The sequence below is a fragment of the Polyodon spathula genome, chromosome 19 (genome assembly GCF_017654505.1).
Source record: "Polyodon spathula isolate WHYD16114869_AA chromosome 19, ASM1765450v1, whole genome shotgun sequence".
In the NCBI taxonomy this organism is placed as follows: domain Eukaryota; kingdom Metazoa; phylum Chordata; class Actinopteri; order Acipenseriformes; family Polyodontidae; genus Polyodon; species Polyodon spathula.
Window position 1 is genome coordinate 2,340,957 of NC_054552.1, and position 19,298 is coordinate 2,360,254.

A 19,298-nucleotide genomic window follows, 5' to 3' on the forward strand; every position below is an offset into this window, starting at 1 on the left:
TAGGGTTAGGGTTAGGGTTAGAGTCAGAAAATATACAATACTTTGTAGTTTTGGCATATATAAAAAAAAAAATACACACTGCATAGAACTTAAAAAAAAAAAAAAAGAAGATTGCAGTCCTATGGAATAGTGTGTATATATTTTTCGATTTTGATTCTTATTTGTTATTGTTAGAATCTAGAAATATTTGCACACTGAGCATCAATCTGTCCCCTAAAAATGCTTACTCCAGCCTGTCTTATTATCAGTTAAACACTTAATATATCCCAATAAACAGCGGGGTAGTTTGTATTTTATCTATTCTTGTCCAAGTTGAATTGTTCTAATTTACTGTATGTAAAAACAGAGCAATGAACACATCAACAATACCTGCATGGAATCAGCATGGCTAAACCAAAAGATTGCATTTTGATGGCTGTTCGGCGAAGTACAGCACAGACGCTGTCTCTTTAAGACCGAATACCTGCGCTTTGGAGGGCGGGGCTTAGAGCAAGAAATCGTGAAAATTCAGAGCAGTGTAGAAATGAATATTAATGAACTGACGGGCTCCATCGAGACAGCTCGCAGCTGGCAGTGACAGACTGCACTGAAGTCAGTAGAGGCGTGTATTCGTGGAAAGGTGCACAGAGACAAACACAGGAGAAAACTGAGCAGCTGCTAACTTATTTTTTTCTTTTTGCAGAATTTTACAGAAGCTGATTCAATCTGAAAGAATATTACAAAGTGTCAATCATAGGGTTAGAGTTCCATTTTATACATATATGTGAGTGTGTGTGTGTGTGTGTAATTTTGCCCTTCTCATACGGTACGTAATTCTTAGGAACAGTGGCTACTATGGACAGAATTCTGGACAATTTTTCTTCAGAGAAACTTTTCCCCAATTCCAACCTCTTGGATCTTGAGGATTTGAATGAAGCAGATTTTTTCAATAATGTGGTAAGGGTTTCTGTTTTATTTCCTATCGTTTATATTCTACGGTAGTTTCCGAAGTTTCAGTCCAGTAGTTCAATAACTACAACTGATGAGTTATTTTTATGCTGTACCAGGACGTGCAGTGTGGTATATCTGTTGGACTGGTAAGCGCATGCATTTTGGTTTTCTATGCTTCTGTTATTTTACAGTATGTTTTGAAACATATGTTTAGCCTGTATGCATTTACAAAGTAGTTTTGCATTTTTGCGCACACTTTGTTTACCTGAGCAAAACGTAGTGCACTTACACATACATTAATGTATACGTCCACCTCGGCATGAACACGTGTAGAAACCATATAGATGAAGTGAACACTTATCTTTGCGTATAAACTGAAAGCAGTATTCAAATGCAACGTAAAGTAATTGTATTTCTCGTTTCTGTTGTAAACCAGCTGTTGGGGATTCCGATATTTCCTTATCCAGCTGTGTTTTTGAATATGGCTTCTTTCTGTCTGTCGCGCTGGCCCCGCCCACCTGTGGGAGTGGCTTAGTCCGATTTAAAACCCCAGCTTTCACACACCTCCTGCTCTGACGATGGTTTTGTTGACTTTTCTCATCCTGTTAAACACATGCTCAAGCTTTTTTTTTTTTTTTTTTTTTTTTTATCTTTATCCTTTGAAACCAAATTCACTAGCGTATCGTGTAGTCTTACAGGTACAGTACACAAAAACAAAAAACAACAACAAAAAAAAAAAAAACTAGGACGAGAATGAATACGTTGGAGATACAGCTACACAAAGTGTTGGCCATATGCAGTTCTATGCATTTGTTGCAGCTAATGCTAAGGCTTGTCCAGATAATTGAAACTTCACACCACTCCTGCTGAACAGTGAGTGGTGTGAAGTCTCAGACAGCATTTACTTTATAACAGGCCCATAGAGGACACTGACATATTTTAACACTTGTATTCACAATGGACCCTTGTCTTACTGGGTTTCAATTGCATGGTTATCTCACTGAGGCTGATGGCTATCCACCGTGTGTAGAAAGAGAGGCTGTCTGTGTGGGTTAGCTGGTTAAAAGAGCGCTTGCTTTCTTGCCTCTCAATGCAGCTTGTGTGTGCCTGTGGACCAGCCTCCTGCTTCCTACTCTAAGACTCTTGTTTAGAAGCTCAAGCTCCCCTCACTACCCCAGTGAATTACTTTTTTTGTGCCTAAGGGAGATGTCAAGTTCTAGAGGGGAAGCCCTCATGCTTCTGTTAAAGAGAAAGTAAACGGTGAATCTGTTGCCCGTTTTTGCCATTTCAGGTTTACTGTGTGCTGTACAAGTACTGAGACGGTGTTGGGATAGCAACGGGGTAAAGTGAGGTAGTTAACAACTTAGTGTACTGTATCTGTCACAGTAATGACACACAGGAGCATCTTAAACAAGACCATTTTAAAACTGCAAGATCTCTTTCATAAATACCTATTAAATCAAAGACAGGGAAAACTGCTTAAGAGCACCAAGAGAAGTGGAACATTATTGGCACGTCAAAATGAATTTAAAATAGTTTCAAAAATGGGTGACAAGAGTAGACCACTAACTTACGAAGCCAAAATGTTTTTTTTTTTTTTTTTTTTTTTCACTGCATGAACTATGTGATGGTTGTGCTCACTGACCTGGGGGCTGGAGGTGTCGGTTACCCAAGCCAGTGCAATGTCTCTCAGTGTACTGCTTCAATCCAGCCCTTGTGGTGCACTAGAAAGAGACCTGTGTGAGTGAGAACACGACAAACAACAGCCACATCCCCAAAGGTGTTGCCTCATAATTGCATTGGCTTCTAAAATGTAAAACGCCAAGCTGACCTACGAAGATCAGGCGTCATCCCTTTAACTCCTGCGCTCAAGATTCTAGCCGTAGCATTCAGCCTACCCTGCTTTACAATTAGAGCAGTGCCGCGTCGCCTTGGTGACTAGCGGCTGGGTTTACTGCACAATGGTGTAGACCCTTTATATAGGTGGCACTGTAATGAAGGCGTATTGAGGAAAGGTATTATTGTCCGTCTAGATCATTTTAAGTATGATTAGAATGAATTCAAGCTGCAATGCGGGATCGATGTAGGGACATTGTTGATATGGATTGCAGTATTACTAGAGGAAACTAAGAGGTTGTGATTTGAGATGGTTATATACAGTAGTATTTATTTTATACTGGTGTAAACTGTTTTACTTGCATTTACTGATAGATCTGACAGCAGTGAGTTATTAGTTCAGTGGAACTACTGTATAAGCCCAAGGGCACCCTTTCAGGCTGATTTTTCTACACAACGTAAAAAGCAAGTAAAGCTAGTAACAGGGTTAAATGCTGTCCCTAAATGCTTTAGTTAACATTGTATAACTTCATTGAATATGCATACCCATGCAGCAACACTAGTATGTTGGCTGCTGGAGATGATAATCTGTTATCTACCAGGAAGGATGAGTTTACACAGATTTATATCTCTTCTAGGCTGTAGTGGGGTTGCTATAGAAACTCCTTATTTTTATGTGGTTGGCAAGTGCTCACTCTGTGTTTTTTATTTTTAAGACAGACGATGGTGTGTCTCATACATTTTACTGTATTGCACACTGGTGAAATATACAGTAGCTGTCTAGTCTGGTAATGCAGCCTGGCAAAACATAGATTGTAAAGCATAGAGAAGCATGCACCGATTCGGCAATCAAAAAGGACCTTTAGGACATTAGTTTGCTGTTGTGGATAGATTCAGAAAGTGTTTCCAGAGTGCTGGCTTTTCTGCTGGGACTTGTTACTGTATGTTAACAAAATCTCTAAAATTAATTTCCCCTAGATATTGCTTTGTGTGTTTTTAATCAACTTTACTGCCAGATATGGGACAAGCACTTGCACTTGTGGCTTCAATCAAGTCATAAATATATTTAAATAATGCTAACATACATTGTTTTTGTTACAGGGTGTGAACAGCACTAAACAAAAAACATGCAACACAATGGGAAAAACAAATAACAGCCACTAAAGATCTGACTAATAATTTTGGTTAATGACTGGGATAGATAGATAGATAGATTGGTGCAGACAATACTGCTGCACGCCCTGATACCTGATACATGAATTAATGAGTGTGTGTTTTAGGAATGAAAGAAATGTGGTTGCATAGGAACTGATCCTCTTGGTTGTGTTTTTAATGATTGATATTTAATAAAAACGACTGTACTGTGTTTGCAGAAAGCCAGGTGCAGTTTTAGTTTGTGTCAGACCCTGTCATGCAGCATTCTAGACCAGCCTGTGTGGTTGTAGATAGGAGTGTCCTGTTGAAGAAATTTCAGTTTCATACCTTGTCAATTGATTCTGTGTATAGACGCATACTGCCTAGGGCTATAGAAAGCAATCAGCTAGTTTGTTCTGAAGTAGATACTCGTGTTTAAAGTGAGCCCAGTACCCTGATGTTTCCAAATGCTAATTATACCTGAGACATAGTTGTTACTTCTGTGTTTTTGAGTAGAGATTTTGAATAGAATTAAACCCTGCTTCTAAGTCAGACATGCTGTAGTTGACTTAGCAATTGAGTACCACAGACCCACCTAACCTGTAGAACCTTTAAAGTTTTGCAAAGGGTTTTTAAAAACTTTATTATGCAAGTGAAAGCAATGCTCAGGACATGTGACCCATTTTAATAACTCACTGTGGTGAGGAGTCTTGAATTCCATAGTGTTCAGAAGTTAATATAATATGCCACATACATCCCTCGTTAACATTGACAGGGTTTTCTGAATATAATCAGAGGAGCAGTCTGAATGTAAAATACTCTTGTGGTTCAGGAACCCCTCTGTGTATCTCTGCTCCATGTATTACTATCCCAGGGATCAATCTGTGAGGGAGCCAGGCGAGTGCACCAGGAGCTGGTTGTGACCTGCCATTAACTGACAGCCCCAGGGCTTCGGCATGTCTGGACTCCCAAACCTTCTGGAAAGCAAAAGGGAGAGAGGAGACAGGGAGAGATGGAGAGAGATAGGGAAGGGGATGGGATGAAATTCCAATTCAGCACATTCCTAGGGACATCTGTTCCTGCTGCTGGAATGTAGCCAGCCAGACAAAGATCAGAAATCATTGCATAAAATCCAAACGATGTATATATGATGTATATATGATGTGTGTGTGTGTGTGTGTGTGTATATATATATATATATATATATATATATGTGTATATATATATATATATGTGTGTATATATATATATATATATATATATATATATATATATATATATATATATATATATATACACACACACACCACTTGAAGAGAAGAGGTGGACATTTTTGAACTGTGTTGATCAAGTCTTTATAGTTTTATGGTGAGCAGTACAGCACATTAAACTAGAAACTTCTCAGCAAGCCTGCATTTTGAAAACCATACTGCACTTTTTTCCCCCTGGCACATTACACTCATGCATACATTATTCTTTTTACAGAAGACGTATCATTAATGTAACGGTCTTTGTAATGTATTTAAAACCAAATGGCAGGTCTGATTTCTGGGTTAAACACTTCTGTCATGCAACTTTGCATACCAAAAATATAACCCTTTCCCTAATAAGGATACATATATTGTCTGCTGTATGGAGATAACTGACCTTTACAACAGCAAAAAAACACAAATCAGTCAGTGGGAGGGTTAAGTGGTCACAGTGACCTTGTTCAGACGTTAGTCTTTTGTTCCTAAAAAGATACGGCCCTCCTGTTTCATGTCACAGTGGCATCATGCGACCTCATGTTTGCTCAGCCTGAAGTGAATCGAGCGGGCAGCATGACATTTGGAAGCACCTGGAGAGTTTAATTAACTGTGCCTTGAAGATATAATAAAGATCGAGGCAAGTTTGAATTTAGTATCTGAGCTCAGATAATCTATTGCAGTGGCACTCAAACCTGTCCCTTGAGATCCAGTCCAGTTCAGGTTTATACTCCAGGCAGCTTCTAATGTAGTTAATTGAAGCTGCTAAGAGGCAATTAACTAATTTAGGACCTGCTTGGAAGAAAGAGTAGGACTGGAATGGATCTCGAGGGCCAGAGTTGAGTACCGGTGATCTAGACAGACCACTTCTCTGCTCGTAAGGTTATTACATTCAGCTTTTTGAGCAGCTTTCTGCAGTAATGAATTGCTTTTCTTTACATAAAATAATGGTTTGGCTTTGGCTTGCTTGATATCAGATGAGTTTTATAGTTTTTTAAAAAATTTTTTAAAGATGTTAATTTCTGACTATGAACAAACAATGTCAAACAGTCAATTTAATTAGCTGCTTTCCTGAACGCATAAACTAATACAGTTCTTCCCTTTACTCTGAACTGTAATGTTCAGTTGTAGATGTAGTGGCTGTATAGCAATGCTGCACTGGCTGTGCAAACAAATGAGTAAGTGCAATTATAGTGTGGGGATAGGACATGTCGCGCTCTGTGACTTCACTAAAGGCATGATTGTGGGTGCCCTGAATGCAGTGGCTGCATTGACCAGTGTGTCCATCAGGACAGGCTCCCGGGTGTTCCTGGAGTGGAAGCATTTGCAGAAACCAAAACCATGTACAGCCTTCAGAATTGGACAAGACTCACCTGTTTCCTGTAGCAGGTCACTGTTATTATTCGGCTAGTCTTTAAATTCTACAGTGCGTCAGAATGCTTTACATGTGCAATGCAATAGCTTTCCTGCACACACCTGCAAATGAATGCACGCTGATGCATTTTATAAAGTACTGCTACCTTATTTCATAGTGCGCCACCCTCCTTGTTTGTGTATCTGTTGATTTAACACTGTACAGCACACAATTTTCCCCATAGGTTAAAAATAAAGTTAAATTAAAACACAGCCTCCTGTAAGCTCTTTGAATATCCAGGTAGGAGTAAGAGCACATATCTGCCCTGCAGGCCGATTCGAAATAACCCCAAACAAGCACGCTTATTAACATCAATTCAACCCAAGAATTTGAGCCAAAGGGAAAGATTAAGGTGGATTGTCTTGTGGTCTGGGTGATGCAATGGTAGTGTGATTCATTCTTGGAAAAATATACAAAGTTTAATGTATTTCAAGTTTCCTTTGGGTTGCCCTTGGTAAAGGCACATCACATTGGTATTCTCCTGCCTGTGCTAAAGCATGTTCTAATGATTCAGATGTTTAGTAGTTCTGGTTAACCTGAAAAAAAAGTGCAGCTCTCCCCAAGTGTTACTACCTTTTTGTCTGGGTATATGCTAAAAAAAACTGGCCCGAGATCAAAGCACGGTGTTCTCCGCTGGACGAAGCACATGGCCATCAACAATGGTATTGTTTTAGGCTGTAGGCCAAACACAGTCAAAATCTGTGCAAATCAGTTCAGTATGCCGGATTGTCTCTGGCACACGTTAGTTAACCTAAATCAAACAGTGAGAAGGAAAAACTGAGCTAACCAGGAACACATTGTTAGGATGGAGTGAGAATAGGGATAAGCAGAGTAAGCAGTTTGGGATGTGTTTATCTTCTGAATATTTTGCCACTGAAAAACTGTATTCAGATTTGACTAAAAACCAGGTGAATGTCATTCAGTGCTATGTATACTATAAGCAGGTATCTGCCAAGGACTGAGAATTTTGAATGTGTGCTGTATGCACTAGCATTGTAATTACAACATAACAACTTCTCTTAAGATGCTGTACAATTGTCAGGAATTCTCACACAGTAAGATCTGCTTGAGTTTGCACGTCTCTGTGATTTGATTCAACTGTAAAATGCTTTTACTGTAGTTTGGGATCCTTGTTGAAATTTTCCTACAAGAAAAGAGGTGATTATGTGGTTTGATCGTAGGCACCTACACCACTAATTAGGAACAGATCAGTATGGAATATCCTGTGATTATTTGTGTCTCCTGCAACTGTTTAACTGTGCCACAGGTAAAAGACACCACAAGCCTGCACTGTTTCATTCACAGAACCCTGATAAATTCCACAGGGAGCCAGTGGAAACCGGTTTTTAATACACAGCATTTAAATTTCAGACTGCAAGAGCAATTTATTTTATCTGCACAAAAATAAATTCTGTTTTAATGTACCTAAAAGGGCTACTGTATGAACATACACATTAACATACACTGTAATTGGCTAGTAGTATTGGGAGAAAACTTTGGTGCAAATTCATCTTAAGAATTAGTGATTTTTAAAACATTAATTATGCAGTAAATATATTGTTGCGTTTCCAGCTACAGCGCAGAATAACTGCCAAATTTGCTTGACTTTTATAGTTTTGCTGAGGTGTTGTGCGCCTCAGTTTAAAAGACCCTAGAGCTTTCCTTACTTTAAATATGTTGTTACAAAGGGCTGCATGATTGGCATTTTAAGGACTGTGTGACGTTATCTGTGGAATGCATGCTGGAGGGAAAAATGCTTGTGCAGATTTTTTCCTGTCAATCAGTCTCCTAGGGCTATCTGATAAAAATGACAAAAGTACAATGACTTGTAATGGAACTGAAAGTGTATAATAAATACAGACTGGAGCTATGGAAAAGTATGCTGTCTAACACATGATTACATCAAGGTAGAAGCAATGGGTTTGACCTGTAAAGACTGTTTCGTTGAATTGCCAGTAGGAGATTGGCACAGGGAAAAAGCCCATTTACTTAACCAAAAGCTTTTTGGAAGAAATGTTTGACAAATAGCTGGAAAAACAACAGACTGTAATTTATTCTCACAAATTGCCTATACTTTTAATACACTCCACTCAGTACATAAGAGTCTCAATAGAGAAATAAATAAATGTCCAATAAATGTTGAATTCTCAGACATTGCTGGGGCCTGTCAGTATGAATTTGTTTCTGTTAGAAAGTTCTCCCCTGTTATTATCTCATTTATTTTTCCTATGATAAAGGCATATTTTCCCCTTCAAGATAATAGCAGGCTTCAGAATGCTTTCTCCATGCTAACCTTGCACTCCTGCTTCGGAGATGCTCTTCCTAGTGGGTTCGCTATTTGCATACTCTCTTCTAATTGGTCAGAATGCTCTGAAGTCAGATAAAGCCGCTGTTTCTCTTGAAGCACATTTTGTGCAGGCAGTGTTAGACACAGCAGAGGTTTTATTGTAGCAGTGTGCAAAATACAGTTTGTAACCATCTGTATTGTGATTTGGACTGTCAGTAGGGCATCTATTGTTTTGTTTACTTTTAATCGATGGGACCGAATGACCAAGAGTTCTTTTTAAAAGAGCTTCTTTGGAGCAATTCAAATACAGTTTAATATTAATGAAACTCTTCTGTAGTGGTTCAGGGCTTCTTCAGGAGCAGCCAACAATTCCATGCAAAGCAAACTTTCCATAAACACAAAAGCTTTTAAAACAATTTGTAAATAACTCCTACAAATATTGACTCTTTCCAATCTGACCTTTACTTACTAGTATATCCTTATTATTAAAAGGATTTTCTGAAAATCAAAATAGAATTAAAAAAAAAAAAAAAAAGAAAAGTATTTTCTTGCATTGCTACTTTTAACTTTTTTAAAGAGGTTTGTTCTTTAAAGTATTGTTGCATCCCAGGACACCTTTGTAATGTTGAACCTCAGGGGTGTTTTATCTTTGTTTCAACAAAGTTTATGAATCGTGATGGATAGCAAGCAATTCTGGTTCAGAACCGCACTGTAATTATGAACAGACCTTCAGTAAGAACACTGAAGGAATTTCCATGGATATTACATGAATTTACATACAAACACTGCGTCTGTGTACGGCTCCTGTTGATTGAGTAAAGGAAGAGGTAAGCTCTGAAACATTCCCAAAAGACAGCTTTAAGGGCGTGACTTCAGTTGAGACAGACAGTATGGCAACAACAGGCAGGGGTTTGTCTTGCCCTAACTTGAATGCAGGTGCTCAATTAAACAGGTAATAAATACCCGAGCCCTAGCCCAAGCCTAGTGTTGATGTCTGCGTGATCAAGAAGCTGATATTCTGGTAGCACATTTCTGAAGCTTTGATTTTACTCTTAAGATGTAAGTCCATGGATTGTGTTCTAGGAAAGTAGCAGGAGATGGGTTTCATGTATTGATGCAGCTGCTGAATCCTTTCAGTTTGGTTGAGTCAGTGCTAAGGTTTCCCAAATCCAGCAAAGGTAATATTATGTGACCTGTTGATTCATGGTGAACAAGGTAACCTGGTATCCCAAGCATGTAACCAGCCAATTAAATATAGGCCGGGAGCAACTAGCTTGTCATCATGAGTGCTGATACTGCCGCTGATCTTTAAAAGTACTGCGAGATGTTTTAGGAAGTTTCAGTTCCGGGTAGACTCTGTAATCACAGTAATTCCCTAGAATATGCTTGACCTCAAGCTTAAACCCTTTATTTTCACGGCTAGAAAAGAGGAAACACCTCTGAGCAAACTTCAGTTCAGGACGAAAAGTCAGTGAAACCCAGTATCAGCCTTCGTTGTGGCTTTGCTATAACGCTTGCTGTGTTCATGATGGAGAATCTGCCGTGTATTCTCTGTAACTGTACCGTTCAGCAGTTACATGGGTTCGGAAAGTTAAACTCTGAATATTTCTTTAGCAATTTAATACAATAAACTGGGCATTGACTCGTCTTTAATAAGTAGATATGCTTGGATGGAGGACGGTAACTCTACTCCTTGCATTATTTGCCAGTCACTATCAATCATCATAGCATTATTAGTCCAGATGACACTGTAATTATACCATTAAAAAGTCTTCAGCTCAAGCAACAGACCAACTTAAAATCCCTGCCCACCTTAGCCACAACTCCATCAGCACCCGCTAGCTCCTCAGTGGTGCTTTCCAGGAAGGTGCTGCTAAATTAACGGCTGTTTTATGCAAAAATAATTTAAATGATTGCCTTTCCAGACAGAAAATACGTTCAGTAAAGCACAAGCATTTAGAAAGGAGCTTGGTGTGCAACGCATTTTTCCCATCCTCCAAAACCTGCACCATCTGGTAAACCTGTGTGGTTTGTCTTAGTGATGGTAATAACAGTTGAGGCATATGGAAACTCTCTCACTTTGTGGAGGTCTGGATAGCACTAGCTGTATTATATTCTAGGCAATTGTCTGAAATGTCATAGGAATCTGTCTGAAAAGAGAAAGGAATGCAGAGAAATACTCACAATAATATTCAGTATTTAAATAGCAAATGTGCAGAATACAGGGCTTCATATCTGATGGATTTTGTAATTACTGCGGCTAGTGCCATCCTAATTTCTTAAAGTAACGCTTTGATAGATATTATATATGATTAAAACTATAAAAACGGGCTTCTAATGTGCTCTCTCCGTTTTAAATAAAAACAAGGTGCAGAGGAAGTGAAAGATTTGCTTTAGACTTTTCTGAAATATCAGCTTTCATTGTACAGTTCCATTCTTTTCTGAAGGAGGCTTTTACACTTTTCATTTCTTTGCTATTACAATGATAGCTATTACATTTGTTATTTGGCTTGCTCTGCACTAGGTACCCTCAAACTAATAAACAGTAAGCACATTGTATAACTGTGTGCCACTACTGTGATAAACAGGCTCAGGCAAGATAAATGCTGGCAATTAATTTTATTGATACAGAATGAATATTTCTCATAGTACCACTGCACGCTGTTTAATTCCCTGAATGTACAAAGTAATTGGATCTATTTAATGTGGATGCATTTAATCTATTAAGGGCAACAGGCAGCGCTCCCTGCTGCAATATTTTCCTTTGCAAAGATTGATTGATAGACTTCTCTGCATGACGGTTATCCAAATGTATATAAACTCCATATCTTCAAGAAATAATGAATCTGTCTTTTCAAAATTCTTGTGAACTCAAAAGACCTTTTTATGTGGTTCCAAAGCCAATGAGTTTGGTTAACAGAGTACTTCTTGCACCAACAGTTTTAGATAAAGCCAGTCAGTTAGTCCAGCAATAACAATAAAGAGGTATTTTACCAGCACTGCTGGAATCTGCAGGGAACTGCTGAATAAACCAGCATCACCCGGGTGAAAGGGAATGATCTTTCAAACATCTTCACGCAAGGTGTCCCAGGACAGTGGGCTTTGGGCTATATATTTTATTGTTGTGCTACTGTGCATGCTCAGCAGCATTATCTGAATGTTTAATCTGGGTGTGGCTGCCTTATCAATTTTAATCTAAACCGTGGGCGAAATGCTTTAAAACTATTGCAATTCTGCTTGTGGTTTTGCCCATGGATGGGTTTTTTAGACCCCTTCTTAGCATCACTTAACCCAGTACAAATATGGTGGCAAAAGGTCTGCAATAGATCCGGTTTATGAATTTAGGGGTGGTGGCATTTTCTTCATGTTCTTTATGTTAGGATCATAGGTGATAAGCTCTGTATACTGTAAGTCAGTGAGGAGTTTGTAATGTAAGAGACACACCATATGCATACCGTTACAAAACACGTTGGAACACCACTACCTATTGCACTGTGAGGTTAACTAAATATCATATCTATGAACAATGGTTCTGCTTTCAGTTGACAGGGTTCTCCAGAATCTCAAACAATCCTGCCTGCTCTTCAAATTCAAAAAGATATCACTGATAATGTTAAAAAATACCTGACGTACTGTATTTCATCACAGAACCGCAGTAAAACCCAATGCATTGTAAGTTATGTTGGACTGGATGGGAGAAATAAGTAGCTTAATCGAGTTACTGCAGCAGCCTTGTCCTATGTGCTTGCAGGCTTGGTAAAGGGTGCAATAAACAGCAGTAGTTGTTGTCTGCCAGGATATTTATTAACCACACACAGTACTTAAAGACGTACATTGGGCTGTACAGCAAACTGTGGCAGATCCTCTGGTTCCATTCAGTGTTTAACAAGCAAATCTGTTGATGAAATGCAAACAGATGCATATCCGCCACACACAGTGGAACAGGAATCTTTTAGACACAGAATGACCTGGGTGGGACTGTTTGTTCTACTGTTTCAGAGATATGGAATATCTTGCCTTGATGATGATTACCTCGCCTTTCTAATGTTCAGGCTTGTGCGTCAGTAGCAGGGTATTAGGACTGAGTCCAAAGCCATAACATTTCAGGCAACTCGCACTTCCCATGATCTTCAATAGCTGTCCTTCCTGGAGCTCCAGGATTTTGTTTTCAGTTTGTTTGGTTAGCTGCATGCCTTGAGAGAGTTTATATATTTATATGTATATTTACAGTGAAATTAAGCAGCTAAACTTTTTTTTTTTTACCCTGCCTTGCAGTGAATTGTGCACACTTTTTTAGCTGGAGGGCAGTTCATTTTTGTTTTTGTCAATGCTTTACGAATGTAGTGTTTGTTGATCAGCGTGCACTTTGAAATGCATCATGAATTGCATGTGAAGGAAATAAGTGTAAGACTGAACTCTTTTAAACAGTATGTATCATAGGTTTAACATTTCAGCCCTAGAAACCAAAGATGGTTTTACAAAGTCTTTTTTTTTTAAAGATGATCTGGCATATACAGCATGTGGCTGTAAGGTGAAACGCTAAGGACGACAAACACACAAAAAAGGTGGAGGAAATGCATTGATCATCTATCGCTATTATTAAAAGAACACCTGGAAAACAGTTAGGTGTTTTAGTAATCCCCTTAGGGGAACAGGGGCTTTTGTTTAAATGCAAGCGCAGTACAGCACACAAATACAGTACAGAAGGGACTGCAGCAGGAGGAACGCCCGTCGCACACAAACACAGCTGCTTCGCTCACAGAGACCTGCCTGTCTGCAGCACAGCACAGCACACACCTCACATCTCCTCTGGGAACAGGATCTCAGGGCTCTGGGTCCTGTAACACGCCCTCTCACCCTCCCCTGTACAGCAAACATGCATGCTTCTGCAGGATAGTTCCTTAAGCATGACCAAGGCACCAGCTGGAAAGTTTACCTAGTTGACTATAAAATCTTCCAAATTAATCTTGCCGTGGCTTGTATCTGATCAAATCAAATGCTTCGTTTTCTTATACGTTTTACATCTGAGTCAACGACCATTGAATCTGTAAAAGAAAAATCACAATTTAACTGCATACTGTTCCTTGATGTGAGGATCAAGACAGAGTGCACAGGGCTCTTTGACGTCAGCCCTGTGTTTAGATTCCAACTGATTCAGGCCATAAAGAATTGCTGTGCCCTTTATCAACAAGCGATCCACAACTGCCTTTATTATTATTATTATTATTATTATATTATTATTATTATTATTATTATTATTATTGTGCTCTTTAAGCCACAAAGCACTGCCTCTTCAGTGCTGACGTCAAGCTCAGTCAAGTGCTGCATATTAAGTCCTACTAATGCAGAGGTTTAATTGTGCCATTGAGCAGCCCTCCATGTGTGGATTTAGGAAGGTGCATGTCACTAAAAATAATCTTCGCTACACCAAAGTGAGTGATTTTCATTCAGCTGTCTGATTTAGATATGCTCTGACATGCAGCAGGCAGGTGATGGTTGCAGGTGGGACTCTGTGGAGCAGACTAATGCTTTGTCTCCTTGTCTTGCAGCATTTCTCTGAGAACATGGAAGATTTCTCCAACGAGCTGTTTAACAGTTTCTTCGACGACCCCCTCCTGGCTGAGAAGAGCCCCCTGTTGGATATGGATCTGGACCCTCCCAATCCAGACATCCAGGCTGAGCACAGCTACTCTCTGAGTGGGGACTCGGCTCCTCAGAGCCCCATCACGTCCATCAAAATGGACGAGGATGACCAAGGTAGAGAGAGACACCAGTTAGCTAGGAAAACCTTTTTTGGAATGTCGTAGTTTCAGCAAAATGTCTTTTCAGCGTCTTTTAAAAAGACATTTTGTAAAACCCCAGTGTCAAGTAAAAATTCACCAATCCATTTATTGAAAAGTTTCATCAGCATGCTCAACTCTGGACTTCAGTTCAAGGTCTCTTAGTGATTCATTCATTTTTTATTAACCAATGGTTTTCTCCTTTCAGAAAACTTGAAAAGTCTGTTGTGATATTCACAAAACTGTCCTAGACTGTTGATGGTTTCACACCAAACATTTTTGTTGTCTTCGAAAGAGAAAATGCCTTCTTTTAAATAAATAATTACTGAGGTAATGCTCTTTAACAGGACCCATTAATCTCACAGTACAGGATTTTCCATTTGGTTTTTCAAATGACTTTAAAAGCATGGGAGCGTGAGGGGGAGGGGGGTAGAATTTCAGATCCTTTCAAGCGCAGAACTCGAAAAACATTTGCTGAAATGGGAAGCTTTCGTTTGTGCAGTTTAAACTCTTAAAAGGGTAAGGCAGCTAGTTTGTTCATTCCAGCAGACAGCAGGAATGGGATACTGCACAAGAGAGTGTCCACAGTTACCCCTGGGGTGCAGGGAAACAACAAGAGCTGGGTGAACAGCATTCAGGTTCAACAATGGTGTTGGGTACTCCAAATTCACTTCTATACAAATTAAGTCCTCATGAGCGGGCATTTATTTTTTTACTTTTATAAGGTTTCAATCGATCAGTCAATCAATCAATCAATCAGTCGATCAGTCCCTTTATTTATCCAGATGAGTCAACTGAGAAGAAATTCTCATTTACAACGACGACCTGGCAAGAAGCTCACACCACCTCAGCAAACAACATAAAACACAAGAAATAAGGAGTAAACAAAAACCCACATAATCAATCATAAGAACATAAAACGTTAAACTCAGCAGCAACTCAGCAGGCGCAGATGTCAGTCAGCACTGAGTCGACACTGCGGCCAAAAGCAGCCTCAGATATAAATCGTTCTAATTTAAACTTTTGATTGAAACGTATTGCAGTGATTGGCTGCCGCAAGCTGTAAAGAATGACAACCAAAAGCCGTTGATACCGGATCTTAAGTTGCACAAAGAAGAAGAAAGCTCCAGTAAACGCCTCATATAAGCAGTTTTTTCTATTGCTTTTGACGTTTTTCTCCCTCCTCTATATTTTCTGCCTGCCCTGTCTCCTGGAGCCCCTTTACAGCACAAGGAACCGCAGCCTGACAGCTGAACTATGGAATTGTTCCTCCTTGCTCTTTTCAAGCCCCGCCCCCTTTCCAAGCCCCGCCCCCTGCATGCAGGCCTGGAAATTCCAGGCACAGTTCCAACCTCGCTCCCCTCAGCATAGGCACACATGTGGTTCTGAAGTTCTTACTTAATTGAAAACAGCAAGCACCTTGAGCCTGTTAGACAGACTTGAGGTGAAAATAAAAAGCAGATCTATTGTTTGGGACAGCAGCTAAGGTTGAATGGCCTACATTTTAAAACACTATAAATAAATTCCATACCTTAACCACAAAGCAGCCCTGCCTGCTTCCAGATTACAGTGCTCTAAAGTTAATGCTACTGGTTTTACTTGTTTGCAATTAAGAGCTGTAACTAAGGTTTTCTGGTAGTTTTAAAGAGTACCTCCTGAAAACCTTAAGCCAGTTAAAAGGATCGATTTCAGGTGTGCCATAACAAGGGTAGGATATTCCTGTCTCAGTTATATTCTCCAGATCAAAGAAGGCATTCGATCAAAACTGCTGTAGTTTGTTTCTCCATGCTTTGAAAGAGAGGCACTGAATCTAGGTAGATTTATAAAAGCAGGGCTTGTTATTTGAACATGTGTGTGTGTATCAAGGAAAGGGCACTTCTACTATCTTTACAGGGTGGTGGAGTCTTTGTGGATGCCTAATACCCAAACTCATTAGTTAAATGATGAAGGTGGCTCTTGTTTTACAAGCCCCTTTACGGAACTCAGGATGGATAATTCCTCAAGATCAAACCGGCAGTTAGCCACATAATGAGCAGCTCCAGTTGGGAACTCTGTGTCCTGCTAGCTCTGAGACTGGCTGTGCAAATAAAAGATCAACATCAAAGACAGATCATTCAGGAAGGGGCTGCACGCTGAGGCTCCTTTAGCATTGCCCCACATTGTAGCATATATGCCGTGAAACATCCAGAAAAAACAAGGATCCAAGCTATTCAGCCCTGTGGTGGAACAGTACACACGTTAAAGAAACCTTTCTTCTTACCTGCATCTAACTTTATAGTATGTAGTCAACCCTACTGTATATTTAAAGACCAACCCACAGTGAGCGCTGTGAGGGTGTGACTGCTGTAAGTGCAGTTGGTGTTTTGCAGTCTGTGGCTTGTCTAGAGTCCATTGCAATGACTTCAAGGAAATCAGTGATTTCTAAATGACAGGATATATCAAGTACCAGTGTATGTGTAAACCTTTTTTTGTGGTGTGTTTGGGAGTGGTGGTGTAAGTACCTTCATTACAGTTAGTTATCGTTAGATATATTCTTGTGTTTTTAGAAATTTAAGGACCGTCTGAAACTAACATAAAACTGGTACATTTTCTGATAGCAAAAGAGCGAGTCAGAGGGATGGGTACTCTATGGTTTTAAAGAGGCTAAAGACATAGCTTTTTGATGTATAACCCATCTAATTGACTAAACAGGTGAGGTCAGAGGTCAGAGGTCAAAGAGCCAGCAGGTTTTATAAGATATGAAGCAGACATCTATCTCCGCTAATTAAAGGTGTCCCTTGTCAAGTAATTGTATGAAGGAACATATTTACAATTAAGGTTTGTGGTCACTCTCTATCCACACCACATCCCTTCCTAACTTACTTGTTCCTCTTATAAAATATCAGCTAATCCTGCTCACCGTTTCATAGGCTACACAATTTACATATATAGCTGTGAGCTGCAATGCTGTGTATACAGTATATATACGATATAGATTGAAATGATTATCCAAAGAACCTCCCAGCACAGTGGTTCAGTCTGACTAAAAGGGTCTATGTTCTCATTAAAAAAATGTACTTTCATTAACATGAAACTTGAAAGCAAACCCCTTAACTTTTACAAGCATCCATAATGTTCTATCGATCCACTCCATGTAGTAAACCTCTTCCAAAAGGAGAGCTAACAAGGGCACCTCGCTGCTTTGTTTCCAGCAGAACTTTTTGCTTTGATTTTTTTTAACCAGCTCTGTTAACAGTGGGTCGTTTTAAAAGGATTTAACACCGCTGGTTAACGGCACAGAGCTTGGTGCTGTAAACCGGCACGCTGATGCGCGCAGGGGTCCAGGGACAGACCTTGTTTACTGCTTCCATTAGTTTCAGGTGGCAGAAGAGTGTGGCATTTGGCTGTTAGTGTTGTAGGTCGAACTCAATTGAGAGTGTTGAGCTGTTTCGTTTATCCTTGTGTTTTGAAACCAGTTTGTGCCAGATACTGTTAATTTTAGCAGTGCTTCTGCCCTAGGCATTGGCTCATAACTACCATCCTAGATATGTTAAAATGGGGCACAAATGATCTAAAATGTTCTGATAGACTCAGGCTATTTTACTGTATAACTTTGTGTACACAAGAACGGATTGGGATAGTTCAGGCTTTTCAGGTAGTTGAGACAGGTAAAACATACCAAAATGCACTGTGATGTGAGTTGAAAAACCTAACTGTCCCAAACTGTCCTAGTGTACATGGAGTCATATGGTAACCCAGTATGAGAATCAGAGCCAACCTGTATAAATATGAACTGGATAACCAATCCTAGGTTTTACCATGAAATGCTACAGTAAAACGTTCAGCCTCTTTTCATTGAGCGGAACCGAACAACTCACTCTCATTTTCTCCTTGCGTTTTGCTGCATGAAATACAATGAGCGTGTTTCCTTGTTTTTTTCTTGTTTTAGATTCAGATGCTAGCATGTGGTGCTTGGGCCATGAACTTTCCGCCATACTGGTGAAACAGGAACCCAACCTACTGGCAGAGCCAACTCCGACTCCCATGGTAACCAACGCCCCCCAGCCCATAAACCTGGCCCCGCTTCCCAGGCTCGCTCCCACAGAAGAAATGGTAAGGAAGAGTCCTAGCAATGGTGAAGGATGAGCCAGAACAAAATGAGGGAAAGAGTACACTACCATGCAGAGATGCTAGTCCTTGCATGCTGTTGAATGGCTTGCATGCATACACCTCTTTCTAATTGCTTACAGATCTGTCTCTTCATGCAACCCCCAATACAGTATACCGTACACTGCACCAAATGCATTATATAAGCACCTAGAGCCACAAGATATCTCAGAGCTAGAACTCCAAAGCTGTGTGGATGGACATTCAGAAACCTGCTTTACTTCCATATGTTTTGACCCTTGGTTGGTGTGAAAAGTTCTCAAAAAAGTCAGAATATTTAGATCACTTGATAGTTCCCATCACAGCAAGTTTGTGGGTTGTCTCTTTCCTGTGCCTGAAACTTGGCCTAATAACCTTGTATATTTTATTTAGCCTTGAATTTCACCTGTTACATGTGTGCCATAATGTCAACAGTGTCAGTGACAACAATTGACCCCACCAAGAACAGAAATGTATTTCGAATCAGGAGTAGAATGCCGCTACTGTTAGGAGTAGCTGCATTGTGTTTAATTGCACAAATTATTTTG

At 39.7% G+C, this 19,298-nt stretch overlaps 1 protein-coding gene across 1 annotated transcript in view; it reads left to right on the forward strand.

Moving 5' to 3' along the window:
- Window positions 1–551: 551 nt before the first annotated feature.
- LOC121294448 (cyclic AMP-responsive element-binding protein 3-like protein 1) overlaps window positions 552–19,298 on the forward strand; it is a 29,719-nt gene continuing 10,972 nt past the window's right edge. Inside the window, exons 1-3 of the mRNA XM_041218137.1 lie at window positions 552–936; window positions 14,395–14,602; window positions 18,554–18,717. Coding sequence (XP_041074071.1) covers window positions 835–936; window positions 14,395–14,602; window positions 18,554–18,717 — 474 coding nt within the window. The 5' untranslated portion in view covers window positions 552–834. The remainder of the gene's footprint in view (window positions 937–14,394; window positions 14,603–18,553; window positions 18,718–19,298) is intronic.